Source organism: Pseudoliparis swirei, chromosome 14 (genome assembly GCF_029220125.1).
Source record: "Pseudoliparis swirei isolate HS2019 ecotype Mariana Trench chromosome 14, NWPU_hadal_v1, whole genome shotgun sequence".
Lineage (NCBI taxonomy): Eukaryota > Metazoa > Chordata > Actinopteri > Perciformes > Liparidae > Pseudoliparis > Pseudoliparis swirei.
In genome coordinates this window covers 11347943-11366585 of record NC_079401.1, presented here as the reverse complement: position 1 = coordinate 11366585, position 18643 = coordinate 11347943, and the positions used below count along the sequence as shown (strand labels likewise).

The following is an 18643-nucleotide window of genomic DNA, read 5'->3' as shown; positions in this document are numbered from 1 at the left end:
CTGCAGGGCGTTCCTGCTGTGGTCTGTGCAGCTTCCGCCCACACAGTGATGCAGTTGGTCAGGATGCTCTCCATGGTGCCGCGGTAGAAGGTGCACATGATGGATGGGGGCTCCTGCTTTCCTCAGTTTCCGGAGGAAGTAGAGGCGCCTCTGTGCTTTCTTTGCCAGCGATGTAGTGTTGGCTGTCCACGAGAGGTCCTCACTGATTTCCACCCCAGGAATTTGGTGCTGCTGACCTGCTCAATGTCCGCACCGTTGATGGTCAGTGGTGGGTGATGGGTGTGGCCTTTCCGGAAGTCAACAACGATCTCTTTGGTCTTGCTGTTGTTGAGCAGGAGGTTGTTGGCTCCGCACCACGTGGTCAGAAGGTTGACCTCCCTCCTGTAGAGGTCTCGTCATCCTTGGTGATGAGACCTATCAATGTTGTGTCGTCTGCAAACTTGACCATGTGATTGGTGCTGTAGCTGGTTTTGCAGTCGTGAGTCAGCAAGGTGAAGAGCAGGGGACTGAGCACAGCCCTGAGGGGCCCCTGTGCTGAGTGTGATGCTGCTCGAGGTGTTGTTGCCAACACGTACTGCTTGTGGCCTCTCACTCAGGAAGTCCAGCAGCCAGTTACACAGCGAGGTGTTGAGCCCCAGCTGGTCAAGTTTGCAGATTAGTTGTTGTGGGATGATTGTGTTGAATGCTGAGCTAAAGTCTATGAACAGCATTCTTACATAGAGTCTTTTTGTCCAGGTGGGTGAGGGCTGGGTGGAGAGCAGAGCAGATTGCATCCTCCGTGGACCGTTTGGCCCGGTATGCAAACTGGAAAGGGTCCAGAGTGGGGGGGAGAATGGATTTGATATGCGACATGACTAGTCGTTCAAAGCACTTCATGATTATGGGGGTCAGTGCCACTGGACGATAGTCGTTGAAGCAGGACGGAGTGGATTTCTTTGGCACAGGTATGATGGTGGTTACCTTGAAGCATGATGGAACAACAGCTTGTCTCAGAGAAGTATTAAAGACATCCGTGAAGACGTCCTTAAGCTCCTCTGCGCAGTCCTTCAGCACACGACCAGGGATGTTGTCTGGACCTGTTGCCTTGTGGGTGTTGATAGACGAGAGAGTCCTCTTCATTGGACTCATCTCTGGTGGGGACGAGACCGCCTACAGGTGGGAGACTGACCACCTGGTGACCTGGTGCAGCCAGAACAACCTGGAGCTCAACGCTCTAAAGACAGTGGAGATGGTTGTGGATTTCAGGAGGAATGCAGCCCCACCCGCCCCTCTCATCCTGTGTGACTCCCCCGTCGACGCTGTGGAGTCCTTCCGCTTCCTGGGCTCCATCATCACCCAGGACCTCAAGTGGGAGCTGAACATCGGCTCCATCACCAAGAAGGCCCAGCAGAGGATGTTCTTCCTGAGGCAGCTGAGGAAATTCAACCTGCCAGGAGAATGATGGTACAATTCTACACGCCATCGTTGAGTCCATCATCTGCTCCTCCATCACCGTCTGGCACCCTGCAGCCACAGCCAAAGACAAGTGCAGGCTGCAGAGCATCATCCGCTCGGCCGAGAGGGTTATCGGCTGCAATCTGCCTTCCCTACAGGTCCTGTTCACTTCCAGGTCACTGAAGCGGGCCAGAAAGATTGTCGCTGACCCCTCGTCACTCCCTGTTCGAGTCCCTCCCTCGGGGAGGGCTGCGTCCATCATGACAAAGACCACCCGCCACACCAAAAGTTTTTTCCCGTCGGCAGTCGGGCTCATCAATGGAACCCGGGACTGACTGACTGTCACCCCCAGGACTACCACCTCTTCTTCCACCTTCAGAATCAGAATCAGATCAGAATCAGAATCAGAATCAGAAACAGGTTTATTGCCAAAGAATGAATGTTTTCACAAACAAAATTTTTGGTGGAAGGTGCAACATTTGGACATGACAAACAACAATCAACGCAAGGAGTGAGGAGTGAGGAGAGGAGGAGGAAGAGGAAGGAGCTCCTTCCTCTTCCTCCTACTCCTCCTCCCTCCTCCTTCTTCTTCCCTCCTGGAGGCCTCCTCCACACACGTCACTTTAACATGCACTTTAACTTGAGGCCTCCTCCACACACATGTCACTTTATTTACATGCACTTTAACTTAAACACACGCCACATGTAACATACACTTTTAACTAAAACACACATCACTTGAAGCACACACCCAAACACTTTCACATTATTTGTTGTCTTTCTGTCGTGATGATTGTTGTTTGTCATGTCCAAATGTTGCACCTACCGCCAAAAAAAATTCCTCGTTTGTGTAAACATTCCTGGCAATAAAACTGTTTCTGATTCTGATTCTGATGAATCCTAATCGTTTCGTGCTCGTGCTGCTGCTCCTCCTCGCCGCCTGGGGGCGGTAGTGAGCCCGGAGGCTGGCGGCTGAGCAGCAGACTCCACCGGGGAAGAAGCGCGCGCGGCGCATCAGCTGCGGGCTCAGCGCGCGAGGTCAGGCTGTCACCATGCGCGCGCTCGACCAGACGCTGGTGCTGTGCGCGTACGGCTTCTTCTCCAGCCTGCGGCCGTCGGAGCCCTTCCTCACGGCCTACCTCATGGGTCCGGACCACAACCTGACCGAGGCCCAGGTGAGCGGCACACCTGACCGTGACACGCTCATGACGTCACAGCACGCGCTGCTTCATGTCCTCATGATGAAGGTGCAGGTCAAAGGTCGAGCTGGCAGTACTTTACCTGCTAGAGGAGCCCTCTTCATGTGGGGCTCGGAGTGAAGCTCACCGGCACGGCAGAGAGGACCTGCTGGGCTCTCTTCTGTCTGTCTCACTCTTCTGTGTCTCACTCTTCTGTGTTTGTGTCTCACTCTCCTGTGTCTCACTCTTCTGTTTATGTGTCTCACTCTTCTGTCTGTCTCACTCTTCTGTGTCTCACTCTTCTGTGTTTGTGTCTCACTCTCCTGTGTCTCACTCTTCTGTTTATGTGTCTCACTCTTCTGTCTGTCTCACTCTTCTGTGTCTCACTCTTCTGTGTATGTGTCTCACTCTCCTGTGTCTCACTCTCCTGTTTATGTGTCTCACTCTTCTGTCTGTCTCACTCTCCTGTGTTTGTGTCTCACTCTTCTGTGTCTCACTCTCCTGTGTTTGTGTCTCACTCTTCTGTGTCTCACTCTCCTGTGTTTGTGTCTCACTCTTCTGTGTCTCACTCTCCTGTGTTTGTGTCTCACTCTTCTGTGTCTCACTCTCCTGTGTTTGTGTCTCACTCTTCTGTGTCTCACTCTTCTGTCTGTCTCACTCTCCTGTGTCTCACTCTTCTGTTTATGTGTCTCACTCTCCTGTGTCTCACTCTTCTGTTTATGTGTCTCACTCTTCTGTCTGTCTCACTCTCCTGTGTTTGTGTCTCACTCTTCTGTGTCTCACTCTTCTGTCTGTCTCACTCTCCTGTGTCTCACTCTTCTGTTTATGTGTCTCACTCTCCTGTGTCTCACTCTTCTGTTTATGTGTCTCACTCTTCTGTCTGTCTCACTCTCCTGTGTTTGTGTCTCACTCTTCTGTGTCTCACTCTTCTGTTTATGAAACTCCTGTCTGTCTCACTCTCCTGTGTTTGTGTCTCACTCTTCTGTCTGTCTCACTCCTGTGTCTCACCTGTTTATGTGTCCTCTTCTGTCTCTGGTCTCGAACTCTCCAGGTTGTGTTCCTGCTCCTCAACATCTCACTGAACTCTCATAAGTTATAAATGACAGAACAAGACATCAGGGCTCTCTCTCTCTCTCTCTCTGTGTACACACTCTGTAAAGCACTCTGAGGGGAGGTCGGGATTGTTGGCGATATAAAATAAACAATTAAATTTAACAAATAAATAAATTGGATAAAGGTTTTCTGTAACTGTCGACTGTGATGACCAATAGATCTCATGCTAACCATCACTGCTCCATAGATCTCATGCTAACCCATCACTGTTATCTCATGCTAACCCATCACTGTTATGTAGATCTCATGCTAACCATCACTGCTCCATAGATCTCATGCTAACCATCACTGCTCCATAGATCTCATGCGAACCCATCACTGTTGTATAGATCTCATGCGAACCCATCACTGTTATGTAGATCTCATGCTAACCCATCACTGCTCCATAGATCTCATGCTAACCCATCACTGTTATGTAGATCTCATGCTAACCCATCACTGTTATGTAGATCTCATGCTAACCCATCACTGCTCCATAGATCTCATGCTAACCCATCACTGTTATGTAGATCTCATGCTAACCCATCACTGTTATGTAGATCTCATGCTAACCCATCACTGCTCCATAGATCTCATGCTAACCCATCACTGCTCCATAGATCTCATGCTAACCCATCACTGTTATGTAGATCTCATGCTAACCCATCACTGCTCCATAGATCTCATGCTAACCCATCACTGCTCCATAGATCTCATGCTAACCCATCACTGTTATGTAGATCTCATGCTAACCCATCACTGCTCCATAGATCTCATGCTAACCCATCACTGCTCCATAGATCTCATGCTAACCCATCACTGCTCCATAGATGTCATGCTAACCCATCACTGTTATGTAGATCTCATGCTAACCCATCACTGCTCCATAGATCTCATGCTAACCCATCACTGTTATGTAGATCTCATGCTAACCCATCACTGCTCCATAGATCTCATGCTAACCCACCACTGCTTGCTCCACTTGGTGTTTTACACGTTCCACATCTGACTTCCTGAGGCCTCTCCATGTGTCCCTGGTCTCAGGTGGTCAATGAGATCTACCCCGTGTGGACGTATTCCTACCTGGTGCTGCTGTTCCCCGTCTTCCTGGCCACGGACTTCCTCCGCTATAAGCCCGTGTTGATCCTGCAGGCCGCCAGCCTGGTGGTGACCTACGTCCTGCTGCTGAAGGCCCGGGGCCTGCGGGCCATGCAGCTCCTGGAGTTCTTCTTTGGCCTGGCCACGGCCTCGGAGGTGGCCTACTACTCGTACATCTACAGCGTGGTGGAGCCGGCCCGGTACCAGAGGGTGACGGGTTACTGCCGCAGCATCACCCTGTTTGGATCGGCGGCCGGGTCTCTGACCGGCCAGCTGCTGCTCTTACTGGACAAAGTCCAGCTGGTCCACCTGGTCCTCGTCACTCTTGCGATGGCCGCCGTGGCCTCCGTCGCTCCCTGGTTCCTGCCCATGCCCAAGAGAAGCTTGTTCTTCCACCAGAGTCCAGGAGTGCTGGAGAAGCCCGGCGCGGCTCTACTTGAGGAGGACTCTGAGAGCATGTCGCCCCCCGTCAGCCAGGACGCCTCCGCAGTGAGTGGTTCAGGTCTCGCCTGTTGGCACTGGCTGAAGACCCTCGGTCACGGCCTCCTGTCCTTGTAGGTATCCAGGACCTCCCAGACAGGAGGTTGGAGCAGCGGCCTCGTGGGCGTGTTGCAGGTTCTGTTTGACGACCTCCTGAAGTGCTACAGGTGTCCCTCGCTGCTGGCCTGGTCCCTGTGGTGGGCTCTGGCCACCTGCGGCTACTTCCAGGTCATCAACTACGCTCAGGCGCTGTGGGAGAACATCCGTCCATCCCAGGCCCACGAGATCTACAACGGCTACGTGGAGACCCTGTCCACGCTGCTGGGTGAGGGGTGGTGTGGCGGTAACCCGGGTGAGTCCTTGGTGAGGCATCACAGGTTCTGACCCCGTGTTCCCGGTCCACAGGGGCTCTCGCCGCCCTGCTGGTGGGCCACCTGCCCGTGAGCTGGTCTCTGTGGGGGGAGCTGGCCTTGTGCGTCCTCTCCCTGCTGATGGCCTTGTGTGTGTTTGCCATGGTCACCCTGGGGAACATCTGGCTGTGTTACAGCTCCTACGTCCTCTTCAGAGCCGTCTACATGCTGCTCATCACCGTGGCAACGTGAGTATGAGGAGCTGCAGGCTTCATGGACTGAACCCGAACAGACAAACCAGTGAAGTAGGGACCCCGTATTGACCTGTAAGGATATGACTGCCGGGGCCCGTCGTGACCACAGACAAACAACCCAAGGCCCCGACTCCAAATGATTTCAAACACATTCCCCGTGGTCTTTGATTGGTCAGGTTGTTAAACTGACTTCATTCTTCAGTGTTCTTCAGGTGCTCTTCTGTGAATGAGCGAGTCTGTACTTTAATAGTTAGCTAGCATGACCTGTCGTCTCTACACCAGATCATTATCAGTCAGGGTCTAGTATGGACGTCGTGTTTGGACTTCATAATAGTCCTCCTGTAGTGGGGACTGTAGACGGTATTTAAAAAGATCTCAAGAAACAGGAAGGAACCAGCTTTTGTAACCTCCTGCTGTGTGTCATCTCTCACCTCCTGCTGTGTCATCATCTCTCACCTCCTGCTGTGTGTCATCTCTCACCTCCTGCTGTGTGTCTTCATCTCTAACCTCCTGCTGTGTGTCCTCTCTAACCTCCTGCTGTGTCATCTCTAACCTCCTGCTGTGTCATCTCTAACCTCCTGCTGTGTGTCCTCTCTAACCTCCTGCTGTGTGTCATCTCTAACCTCCTGCTGTGTGTCATCTCTAACCTCCTGCTGTGTCATCTCTAACCTCCTGCTGTGTGTCATCTCTCACCACCTGCTGTGTGTCTTCATCTCTAACCTCCTGCTGTGTGTCATCTCTAACCTCCTGTTGTGTCCTCTCTAACCTCCTGCTGTGTGTCATCTCTAACCTCCTGCTGTGTGTCCTCTCTAACCTCCTGCTGTGTCATCACCTCTAACCTCCTGCTGTGTGTCCTCTCTAACCTCCTGCTGTGTATCATCTCTAACCTCCTGCTGTGTGTCATCTCTCACCTCCTGCTGTGTCCTCTCTAACCTCCTGCTGTGTGTCATCTCTCACCTCCTGCTGTGTGTCATCTCTAACCTCCTGCTGTGTGTCATCTCTAACCTCCTGCTGTGTGTCATCTCTAACCTCCTGCTGTGTGTCATCTCTCACCTCCTGCTGTGTATCATCTCTAACCTCCTGCTGTGTGTCATCTCTAACCTCCTGCTGTGTGTCATCTCTAACCTCCTGCTGTGTGTCATCTCTAACCTCCTGCTGTGTGTCATCTCTAACCTCCTGCTGTGTGTCATCTCTAACCTCCTGCTGTGTGTCATCTCTAACCTCCTGCTGTGTGTCATCTCTAACCTCCTGCTGTGTGTCCTCTCTAACCTCCTGCTGTGTGTCCTCTCTAACCTCCTGCTGTGTGTCCTCTCTAACCTCCTGCTGTGTGTCCTCTCTAACCTCCTGCTGTGTCATCTCTAACCTCCTGCTGTGTGTCATCTCTAACCTCCTGCTGTGTGTCATCTCTAACCTCCTGCTGTGTATCATCTCTAACCTCCTGCTGTGTGTCATCTCTAACCTCCTGCTGTGTGTCATCTCTAACCTCCTGCTGTGTGTCATCTCTAACCTCCTGCTGTGTGTCATCTCTAACCTCCTGCTGTGTGTCATCTCTCACCTCCTGCTGTGTGTCATCTCTAACCTCCTGCTGTGTGTCATCTCTAAACTCCTGCTGTGTGTCATCTCTAACCTCCTGCTGTGTGTCATCTCTAACCTCCTGCTGTGTGTCATCTCTAACCTCCTGCTGTGTGTCATCTCTAACCTCCTGCTGTGTGTCATCTCTCACCTCCTGCTGTGTGTCATCTCTAACCTCCTGCTGTGTGTCATCTCTCACCTCCTGCTGTGTGTCATCTCTAACCTCCTGCTGTGTGTCATCTCTAACCTCCTGCTGTGTGTCATCTCTAACCTCCTGCTGTGTGTCATCTCTCACCTCCTGCTGTGTGTCCTCTCTAACCTCCTGCTGTGTGTCATCTCTAACCTCCTGCTGTGTATCATCTCTAACCTCCTGCTGTGTGTCATCTCTAACCTCCTGCTGTGTGTCATCTCTAACCTCCTGCTGTGTGTCATCTCTAACCTCCTGCTGTGTGTCATCTCTAACCTCCTGCTGTGTGTCATCTCTAACCTCCTGCTGTGTGTCATCTCTAACCTCCTGCTGTGTGTCATCTCTCACCTCCTGCTGTGTCCTCTCTAACCTCCTGCTGTGTGTCATCTCTAACCTCCTGCTGTGTGTCATCTCTAACCTCCTGCTGTGTGTCATCTCTCACCTCCTGCTGTGTGTCATCTCTAACCTCCTGCTGTGTGTCATCTCTAACCTCCTGCTGTGTGTCATCTCTAACCTCCTGCTGTGTCATCTCTCACCTCCTGCTGTGTGTCATCTCTCACCTCCTGCTGTGTGTCATCTCTAACCTCCTGCTGTGTCATCTCTAACCTCCTGCTGTGTGTCATCTCTAACCTCCTGCTGTGTGTCATCTCTCACCTCCTGCTGTGTGTCATCTCTCACCTCCTGCTGTGTGTCATCTCTAACCTCCTGCTGTGTGTCATCTCTCACCTCCTGCTGTGTGTCATCTCTAACCTCCTGCTGTGTGTCATCTCTAACCTCCTGCTGTGTGTCATCTCTCACCTCCTGCTGTGTGTCATCTCTAACCTCCTGCTGTGTGTCCTCTCTAACCTCCTGCTGTGTGTCATCTCTAACCTCCTGCTGTGTGTCATCTCTAACCTCCTGCTGTGTGTCATCTCTAACCTCCTGCTGTGTGTCATCTCTCACCTCCTGCTGTGTGTCATCTCTCACCTCCTGCTGTGTGTCATCTCTCACCTCCTGCTGTGTGTCATCTCTCACCTCCTGCTGTGTGTCATCTCACCTCCTGCTGTGTGTCATCTCTCACCTCCTGCTGTGTGTCATCTCTCACCTCCTGCTGTGTATCATCTCTAACCTCCTGCTGTGTGTCATCTCTAACCTCCTGCTGTGTGTCATCTCTAACCTCCTGCTGTGTGTCATCTCTAACCTCCTGCTGTGTGTCATCTCTCACCTCCTGCTGTGTGTCATCTCTAACCTCCTGCTGTGTGTCATCTCTCACCTCCTGCTGTGTGTCCTCTCTAACCTCCTGCTGTGTATCATCTCTAACCTCCTGCTGTGTGTCATCTCTAACCTCCTGCTGTGTGTCATCTCTCACCTCCTGCTGTGTCCTCTCTAACCTCCTGCTGTGTGTCATCTCTCACCTCCTGCTGTGTGTCATCTCTAACCTCCTGCTGTGTGTCATCTCTCACCTCCTGCTGTGTGTCATCTCTAACCTCCTGCTGTGTGTCATCTCTAACCTCCTGCTGTGTGTCATCTCTAACCTCCTGCTGTGTGTCATCTCTAACCTCCTGCTGTGTGTCATCTCTAACCTCCTGCTGTGTGTCATCTCTAACCTCCTGCTGTGTATCATCTCTAACCTCCTGCTGTGTGTCATCTCTCACCTCCTGCTGTGTGTCATCTCTAACCTCCTGCTGTGTGTCATCTCTAACCTCCTGCTGTGTGTCATCTCTAACCTCCTGCTGTGTGTCATCTCTAACCTCCTGCTGTGTGTCATCTCTAACCTCCTGCTGTGTATCATCTCTCACCTCCTGCTGTGTGTCATCTCTCACCTCCTGCTGTGTGTCATCTCTCACCTCCTGCTGTGTGTCATCTCTAACCTCCTGCTGTGTGTCATCTCTAACCTCCTGCTGTGTGTCATCTCTAACCTCCTGCTGTGTGTCATCTCTCACCTCCTGCTGTGTGTCCTCTCTAACCTCCTGCTGTGTGTCATCTCTCACCTCCTGCTGTGTGTCATCTCTAACCTCCTGCTGTGTGTCATCTCTAACCTCCTGCTGTGTGTCATCTCTAACCTCCTGCTGTGTCATCTCTAACCTCCTGCTGTGTGTCATCTCTAACCTCCTGCTGTGTGTCATCTCTAACCTCCTGCTGTGTGTCATCTCTAACCTCCTGCTGTGTCATCTCTCACCTCCTGCTGTGTGTCATCTCTAACCTCCTGCTGTGTCATCTCTCACCTCCTGCTGTGTGTCATCTCTCACCTCCTGCTGTGTGTCATCTCTAACCTCCTGCTGTGTGTCATCTCTCACCTCCTGCTGTGTGTCATCTCTAACCTCCTGCTGTGTGTCATCTCTAACCTCCTGCTGTGTGTCATCTCTAACCTCCTGCTGTGTGTCATCTCTAACCTCCTGCTGTGTGTCATCTCTAACCTCCTGCTGTGTGTCATCTCTCACCTCCTGCTGTGTCATCTCTCACCTCCTGCTGTGTGTCATCTCTAACCTCCTGCTGTGTATCATCTCTAACCTCCTGCTGTGTGTCATCTCTCACCTCCTGCTGTGTGTCATCTCTCACCTCCTGCTGTGTGTCATCTCTCACCTCCTGCTGTGTGTCATCTCTAACCTCCTGCTGTGTGTCATCTCTAACCTCCTGCTGTGTGTCATCTCTAACCTCCTGCTGTGTGTCATCTCTAACCTCCTGCTGTGTGTCATCTCTATCCTCCTGCTGTGTGTCATCTCTAACCTCCTGCTGTGTGTCATCTCTAACCTCCTGCTGTGTGTCATCTCTAACCTCCTGCTGTGTGTCATCTCTAACCTCCTGCTGTGTGTCATCTCTAACCTCCTGCTGTGTGTCATCTCTAACCTCCTGCTGTGTGTCATCTCTAACCTCCTGCTGTGTGTCATCTCTAACCTCCTGCTGTGTGTCATCTCTAACCTCCTGCTGTGTGTCATCTCTCACCTCCTGCTGTGTGTCCTCTCTAACCTCCTGCTGTGTGTCATCTCTCACCTCCTGCTGTGTGTCATCTCTAACCTCCTGCTGTGTGTCATCTCTAACCTCCTGCTGTGTGTCATCTCTAACCTCCTGCTGTGTGTCATCGCTCACCTCCTGCTGTGTGTCATCTCTAACCTCCTGCTGTGTGTCATCTCTCACCTCCTGCTGTGTGTCATCTCTCACCTCCTGCTGTGTGTCATCTCTCACCTCCTGCTGTGTGTCATCTCTCACCTCCTGCTGTGTGTCATCTCTCACCTCCTGCTGTGTGTCATCTCTCACCTCCTGCTGTGTGTCATCTCTAACCTCCTGCTGTGTGTCATCTCTAACCTCCTGCTGTGTGTCATCTCTAACCTCCTGCTGTGTGTCATCTCTAACCTCCTGCTGTGTGTCATCTCTAACCTCCTGCTGTGTGTCATCTCTCACCTCCTGCTGTGTCCTCTCTAACCTCCTGCTGTGTGTCATCTCTCACCTCCTGCTGTGTGTCATCTCTAACCTCCTGCTGTGTGTCATCTCTCACCTCCTGCTGTGTATCATCTCTCACCTCCTGCTGTGTCATCATCTCTCACCTCCTGCTGTGTGTCATCTCTAACCTCCTGCTGTGTGTCATCTCTAACCTCCTGCTGTGTGTCATCTCTAACCTCCTGCTGTGTGTCATCTCTAACCTCCTGCTGTGTGTCCTCTCTAACCTCCTGCTGTGTGTCATCTCTAACCTCCTGCTGTGTGTCATCTCTCACCTCCTGCTGTGTGTCATCTCTCACCTCCTGCTGTGTGTCATCTCTAACCTCCTGCTGTGTGTCATCTCTAACCTCCTGCTGTGTGTCCTCTCTAACCTCCTGCTGTGTGTCATCTCTAACCTCCTGCTGTGTGTCATCTCTAACCTCCTGCTGTGTGTCATCTCTAACCTCCTGCTGTGTGTCATCTCTAACCTCCTGCTGTGTGTCCTCTCTAACCTCCTGCTGTGTGTCATCTCTAACCTCCTGCTGTGTGTCATCTCTCACCTCCTGCTGTGTGTCATCTCTCACCTCCTGCTGTGTGTCATCTCTCACCTCCTGCTGTGTGTCATCTCTCACCTCCTGCTGTGTGTCATCTCTCACCTCCTGCTGTGTGTCATCTCTCACCTCCTGCTGTGTCATCTCTCACCTCCTGCTGTGTGTCATCTCTAACCTCCTGCTGTGTATCATCTCTAACCTCCTGCTGTGTATCATCATCTCTCACCTCCTGCTGTGTGTCATCTCTCACCTCCTGCTGTGTGTCATCTCTCACCTCCTGCTGTGTGTCATCTCTCACCTCCTGCTGTGTGTCATCTCTCACCTCCTGCTGTGTGTCATCTCTCACCTCCTGCTGTGTGTCATCTCTAACCTCCTGCTGTGTGTCATCTCTCACCTCCTGCTGTGTGTCATCTCTCACCTCCTGCTGTGTGTCCTCTCTAACCTCCTGCTGTGTGTCATCTCTCACCTCCTGCTGTGTGTCATCTCTCACCTCCTGCTGTGTGTCCTCTCTAACCTCCTGCTGTGTGTCATCTCTCACCTCCTGCTGTGTCATCTCTCACCTCCTGCTGTGTGTCATCTCTCACCTCCTGCTGTGTGTCATCTCTCACCTCCTGTTGTGTGTCATCTCTCACCTCCTGCTGTGTGTCCTCTCTAACCTCCTGCTGTGTGTCATCTCTCACCTCCTGTTGTGTGTCATCTCTCACCTCCTGCTGTGTGTCCTCTCTAACCTCCTGCTGTGTGTCATCTCTAACCTCCTGCTGTGTGTCATCTCTCACCTCCTGCTGTGTGTCCTCTCTAACCTCCTGCTGTGTGTCATCTCTAACCTCCTGCTGTGTATCACCTCTAACCTCCTGCTGTGTGTCATCTCTCACCTCCTGCTGTGTGTCATCTCTCACCTCCTGCTGTGTCATCTCTCACCTCCTGCTGTGTGTCCTCTCTAACCTCCTGCTGTGTGTCCTCTCTAACCTCCTGCTGTGTGTCATCTCTAACCTCCTGCTGTGTGTCATCTCTCACCTCCTGCTGTGTGTCATCTCTCACCTCCTGCTGTGTGTCATCTCTAACCTCCTGCTGTGTGTCATCTCTCACCTCCTGCTGTGTGTCATCTCTCACCTCCTGCTGTGTGTCATCTCTAACCTCCTGCTGTGTGTCCTCTCTAACCTCCTGCTGTGTGTCATCTCTAACCTCCTGCTGTGTATCATCTCTAACCTCCTGCTGTGTGTCCTCTCTCACCTCCTGCTGTGTGTCCTCTCCCACCTCCTGCTGTGTGTCATCTCTCACCTCCTGCTGTGTGTCATCTCTAACCTCCTGCTGTGTGTCATCTCTAACCTCCTGCTGTGTGTCCTCTCTCACCTCCTGCTGTGTGTCATCTCTCACCTCCTGCTGTGTGTCCTCTCTAACCTCCTGCTGTGTGTCATCTCTCACCTCCTGCTGTGTGTCATCTCTAACCTCCTGCTGTGTGTCCTCTCTAACCTCCTGCTGTGTGTCATCTCTCACCTCCTGCTGTGTGTCATCTCTCACCTCCTGCTGTGTGTCATCTCTAGCTATCAGGTAGCAGCCAGCCTCAACATGCAGCGCTACGCTCTGGTGTTCGGGGTGAACACCTTCCTGGCGCTGCTGCTGCAGACCCTGCTCACGGTGGTGGTGGTGGACTCGGCCGGCCTCGGCCTCGACGTCTTCACTCAGGTGAGCTGGAACAGGCCCCGCCCACCAGATGACCACATCTGATCGATGATGTCTTGTTTCCTTGTTTCCTTCCCTCAGTTCCTCATCTACGGTGGATACTTTGCTGTCATTTCCGTGGTCTTTCTGCTGGCTGCGCTTTTCAAACTGGCCTCCAGGAGGCGCTGCAAGCGGCAGGAGGAGGTCCAGACCCGCAGCAGGGTAGAAGCTGAGTCCTCCCCAGTCAGCTGAGGGCTGTTCTCAGGGGAGCAGCATGAGCGAGTGATGTCGCACATATACAGTCTGTTGCCCCATGTGAAGTATGGAGTATGAGTCTGTTGCCCCCTTCCCGTCATGTGACACACGTGGAAGCAGCTCTGAACTTGCACTCTCTGCTGATCCCAGGTCAGATGTAATAATTGTATTTCTGTATGATTCCCAGCTTATGGGCTGCGGTGCCTTAGACCAAGTGACCACTATGATGCTTCACAGTCCCACGGTCTGCTCTCGGTCACATCTGACACCAGCAACACATTCACCTTTGTATTTTTATATTTATTTCCTCCTGAAATTGTAATAATGTAATGTACCATCATTGATAATTATATCTGTATCAGGTTTATCAATGTGTGTCTTGAATGAGTGACCATGAACCCGTGTGAGGTCAAGAGGTCGATTACGGTTAGTGTGTCACCATCAGAGATATGCCCAAAAGCACACACACACACACTGTCCAAAGGTTCTCCAGAGTGTCCATGGTTATATTAGTCGTGTAGACATTAGTACGGCGTTAGCTGCTTGTAGGTCTTGTATGTGATGCTTGTTGTTGTTGTTTGTCAACACATTAACTAACACTTGAAGCCTCTGTACTGCAGCACCAGATTGTACTGTGAACTCTTCCTCTCTTCTCATTGGCTGTCAGTCAAGCAGAGGACCCTCCTCTTTTGTCTCATTCCACTTCTTTGCACTGTTGTAGTTTAGCGCTCCGTGACCGTGAAGACGAGCTCCTTCATGAGGAAGATCTCAGCTCATGTTCCAGAAGTCTGTTTGTTTGTAATCGCACTGTAAACAACAAAATAAACAAAACACTCACCATCCACAGTGTTTACTTCCTCAGGAGGCGGAGCTTAGAGGAGGAGCTTCAGAGGAGGAGCCTTAGAGGAGGAGCTTCAGAGGCTGAGCTTTAGAGGAGGAGCCTTAGAGGAGATTTATAGGCAGAGCTTTAGAGGCGGAGCTTTAGAGGAGCTTCAGAGGAGGAGCCTTAGAGGCTGAGCTGTAGAGGAGGAGCTTTAGAGGCGGAGCTTTAGTGGAAGAGCTTTAGAGGCGGAGCTTTTGGGGAGGAGCGTTAGAGGAGGAGCTTTAGAGCTTCAGAGGAGCTCTAGGGGAGGAGCTTAATGGGAGGAACTTAAGAGGCTGAGATTTAGAGGCAGAGCTTTAGGGGAGGAACTTTAGACTAGACACTAGAGGAAGGAGGCAGGTGGCTAGAGGTAGGAGGCAGGTGGCTAGAGACTAGAGGCAGGTGGCTAGAGGTAGGAGGCAGGTGGCTAGAGACTAGAGGCAGGTGGCTAGAGGTAGGAGGCAAGAGGCAGGTGGCTAGAGGCAGGTGGCTAGAGACTAGAGGCAGGTGGCTAGAGACTAGAGGCAGGTGGCTAGAGGTAGGAGGCTAGAGACTAGAGGCAGGTGGCTAGAGGTAGGAGGCAGGTGGCTAGAGGTAGGAGGCTAGAGGTAGGAGGCTAGAGACTAGAGGCAGGTGGCTAGAGGTAGGAGGCAAGAGGCAGGTGGCTAGAGGCAGGTGGCTAGAGACTAGAGGCAGGTGGCTAGAGACTAGAGGCAGGTGGCTAGAGACTAGAGGCAGGTGGCTAGAGGTAGGAGGCAGGTGGCTAGAGGTAGGAGGCTAGAGGTAGTACTGTACTGTGTCTGGTCAGATCTTTAGTAGAATAAGGAAGCTGCTGTCATGCACATGTATTATTTATTAGAATATATATTTTGACTTTATTCCCTGAATTAAATATTCCCCTTTGATCCATCTCCCAAAACCACCTTGACTCCCCCACAACTTAATATCAAACAAGGAAACTTCCTCCCAGTGTATATAATATTATAATAATGATATGGAAGACATGGTGGACAGACCATCATCAACATGTCCTGTCACAACATGGCTGCTGCAGTGTCCACACAGGACGTCTTCTGGACGTCTTCAGGACGTCTTCTGGACGTCTTCTGGATGTCTTCAGGACGTCTTCTGGATGTCTTCAGGATGTCTTCTGGACGTCTTCTGGATGTCTTCTGGATGTCTCCAGGATGTCTCCAGCCTGCAGCAGAATCCTGCTGAGCTTCCAGATGTCTGGTGTCAGGTGGGATCAGACACCTGAGGGAGTGTCAGGTGAGGCTCCAGATGACGGTGAGCATCGCCAAGAGGCCGTTCAGCCCCGCTACACCAGAACCCACGAGGCCACCCGGGTCAGAGACATCTCTACACACACAAACACAGGGTTACCATGTGTCATCTTTAGGTCAGGTCTGGTATATGTTGTGTAGCCAGGTGTGCTACCTCAGGTGGGTCGGTGGTGGTCCCGTATCCGGCCCGTACGAGTCCAGGTGGGTCAGGGTCCATGAGAAGAGACAGCAAACACAGCCTACTAGGACTGAGAGGACTAGGATAATCCAGGGACCTGCAACACACACACACACACACACACACACCAATCCAGGCGTGATGAGGAACACTAGATGATTTGACGTGTTATTCTATATCTAGAACTTCTCTTCTTCTCATATTGATGGACTTCATAGTTGTGGTGAAGCAGGAGAGTCCCATGAGCTCCATGAAGACCCTTCTGATGAGGAGACCGGTGATCCGGATCAGCTGTGAAGGTGGACTAAATGAACAGGAAGTGGTACTCACCCAAAACCCTCTCTTCAGTCCAATCTGCCTTCAGCTCTGAAACCAGGAATCAGTGAACTGGTGAGTAGACCATCAAGACCTCCATCAAGACCTCCATCAATGCCTTCATCAAGACCATCAAGACCTCCATCAATACCTTCATCAACAACTTCATCAAGACCTCAATCAAGACCTCAATCAATGCCTTCATCAAGACCTCAATCAAGACCTCAATCAATGCCTTCATCAAGACCTCAATCAAGACCACAATCAATGCCTTCATCAAGACCTCCATCAAGACCTCAATCAATGCCTCCATCAATGCCTTCATCAAGACCTCCATCAAGACCTTCATCAAGACCTCAATCAATGCCTTCATCAAGACCTCAATCAATGCCTCCATCAAGACCTCCATCAAGAACTCCATCAATACCTTCATTAAGATCTCAATCAAGACCTTCATCAAGACCTCAATCAATGCCTTCATCAAGACCTCAATCAATGCCTTCATCAAGACCTCCATCAAGACCTTCATCAAGACCTCAATCAATGCCTTCATCAAGACCTCAATCAATGCCTTCATCAAGACCATCAAGACCTCCATCAAGACCTCAATCAATACCTTCATCAATACCTTCATCAAGAACTCCATCAAGACCTCAATCAAGACCTCAATCAATGCCTTCATCAAGACCTCAATCAAGACCTCAATCAATGCCTTCATCAAGACCTCCATCAAGACCTCCATCAATGCCTTCATCAAGACCTCCATCAAGACCTCAATCAATGCCTTCATCAAGACCTCCATCAAGAACTCCATCAATACCTTCATTAAGATCTCAATCAAGACCTTCATCAAGACCTCAATCAATGCCTTCATCAAGACCTCAATCAATGCCTTCATCAAGACCTCCATCAAGAACTCCATCAATACCTTCATTAAGATCTCAATCAAGACCTTCATCAAGACCTCAATCAATGCCTTCATCAAGACCTCAATCAAGACCTCAATCAAGACCTTCATCAAGACCTCCATCAAGACCTTCTACTTTATAGTAGTTATTACAACCACACAGTAGTAATAACTGATCTGTGTAATAAAAAGACGTTTGAAGGAATAGTGTTGTTACCCCCACGCGCTCACCTGTGAGGACCGGGTAGACCAGGGCGCCCAGGCAGCCTCCAGCGGCCGCCGCTCCGGCGGAGCTCAGCACCGACAGCGCGACGGCGGACCACGGCTTGAGACCCGGTCCGGACATGGTCCTGGTCTCACAGGGGGGTCCTGGATCAACGGTCCTGGTCTCACAGGGGGGTCCTGGATCAAAGGTCCCGGTCTGGGGGGTTTAGTCTTGTGTCTCGAGCCGATACGTTGAGTCCTCTGAACCGTTTCCGTGATGAAGGGAATTACCCACAATGCAACGTGACGTCACCGTTTATAACGTGACGGATTAAACACGAACATAGAAACATTCAATTAACTTATTAATTATTTATTGTTGTCACTGAAGCCGTTTGGACAAACTAGTGAATACATTTATAAATACTTCATGAAGGAGCCGGAAGTAAACAGCATACACCATCTGTGACGTCATGGTCACGTGATGTGTTGTCTCCAGCCAACCCCTGTGAGTCAGGGAGTCCCTAAGGGGTCCGTGAGTCCATGAGGGGTCAGTGAGTCCCTGAGGGGTCCGTGAGGCCCTGAGGGGTCCGTGAGTCCCTGAGGGGTCAGTGAGTCCCTGAGGGGTCAGTGAGTCCCTGAGGGGTCCGTGAGTCCCTGAGGGGTCAGTGAGTCCCTGAGGGAACCGTGAGTCCCTGAGGGGTCCGTGAGTCCCTGAGGGGTCCGTGAGTCCATGAGGGGTCCGTGAGTCCCTGAGGGGTCAGTGAGTCCCTGAGGGGTCAGTGAGTCCCTGAGGGGTCAGTGAGGCCCTGAGGGGTCCGTGAGTCCATGAGGGGTCCGTGAGTCCCTGAGGGGTCAGTGAGTCCATGAGGGGTCAGTGAGTCCCTGAGGGGTCCGTGAGTCCATGAGGGGTCCGTGAGTCCCTGAGGGGTCAGTGAGTCCCTGAGGGGTCAGGGAGTCCCTGAGGGGTCAGTGAGTCCCTGAGGGGTCCGTGAGTGCCTGAGGGGTCAGGGAGTCCCTGAGGGGTCCGTGAGTCCCTGAGGGGTCCGTGAGGCCCTGAGGGGTCCGTGAGTGCCTGAGGGGTCCGTGAGGCCCTGAGGGGTCCGTGAGTCCCTGAGGGGTCCGTGAGGCCCTGAGGGGTCAGTGAGGCCCTGAGGGGTCAGTGAGGCCCTGAGGGGTCAGTGAGGCCCTGAGGGGTCCGTGAGTCCCTGAGGGGTCCGTGAGTCCCTGAGGGGTCAGTGAGGCCCTGAGGGGTCCGTGAGTCCCTGAGGGGTCAGTGAGGCCCTGAGGGGTCCGTGAGTCCCTGAGGGGTCAGTGAGTCCATGAGGGGTCCGTGAGGCCCTGAGGGGTCAGTGAGTCCCTGAGGGGTCCGTGAGTCCCTGAGGGGTCCG

At 51.9% G+C, this 18643-nt stretch overlaps 2 protein-coding genes across 2 annotated transcripts; one reads left to right on the top strand and one right to left on the bottom strand.

Moving 5' to 3' along the window:
* Nucleotides 1-1980: 1980 nt before the first annotated feature.
* slc19a2 (solute carrier family 19 member 2) lies at nt 1981-14345 on the top strand. The gene is made up of 6 exons (XM_056431603.1): nt 1981-2609; nt 4749-5291; nt 5361-5607; nt 5688-5880; nt 13131-13272; nt 13351-14345. Exons 1-6 carry the CDS (start codon nt 2487-2489, stop codon nt 13498-13500), a joined length of 1398 nt encoding a protein of 465 aa, XP_056287578.1. The 5' UTR covers nt 1981-2486; the 3' UTR covers nt 13501-14345.
* Nucleotides 14346-15200: 855 nt separating this feature from the next.
* arl6ip6 (ADP-ribosylation factor-like 6 interacting protein 6) lies at nt 15201-17900 on the bottom strand. Its single transcript, XM_056430796.1, has 4 exons — nt 17280-17900; nt 16157-16192; nt 15803-15923; nt 15201-15724 (listed from the first exon to the last, which is right to left on the bottom strand). The coding sequence occupies exons 1-4, from the start codon at nt 17392-17394 to the stop codon at nt 15631-15633; spliced, it is 366 nt and encodes a 121-aa protein (XP_056286771.1). The 5' UTR covers nt 17395-17900; the 3' UTR covers nt 15201-15630.
* Nucleotides 17901-18643: the final 743 nt, after the last annotated feature.

What these genes read in the sequence shown, in the direction of transcription:
- slc19a2 (XM_056431603.1), top strand. Translation starts at nt 2,487, where the DNA reads ATGCGCGCGCTCGACCAGACGCTGGTGCTGTGCGCGTACGGCTTCTTC. An exon ending in GACCCTGTCCACGCTGCTGG is followed by an intron (nt 5,608 to 5,687) that starts GTGAGGGGTGGT and finishes CCCGGTCCACAG; the next exon opens with GGGCTCTCGCCGCCCTGCTG. An exon ending in GCCTCGACGTCTTCACTCAG is followed by an intron (nt 13,273 to 13,350) that starts GTGAGCTGGAAC and finishes TCCTTCCCTCAG; the next exon opens with TTCCTCATCTACGGTGGATA.
- arl6ip6 (XM_056430796.1), bottom strand. Translation starts at nt 17,394, where the DNA reads ATGTCCGGACCGGGTCTCAAGCCGTGGTCCGCCGTCGCGCTGTCGGTG. An exon ending in GGTCTACCCGGTCCTCACAG is followed by an intron (nt 16,193 to 17,279) that starts GTGAGCGCGTGG and finishes TCCTGGTTTCAG; the next exon opens with AGCTGAAGGCAGATTGGACT. An exon ending in CCACCACCGACCCACCTGAG is followed by an intron (nt 15,725 to 15,802) that starts GTAGCACACCTG and finishes TTGTGTGTGTAG; the next exon opens with AGATGTCTCTGACCCGGGTG.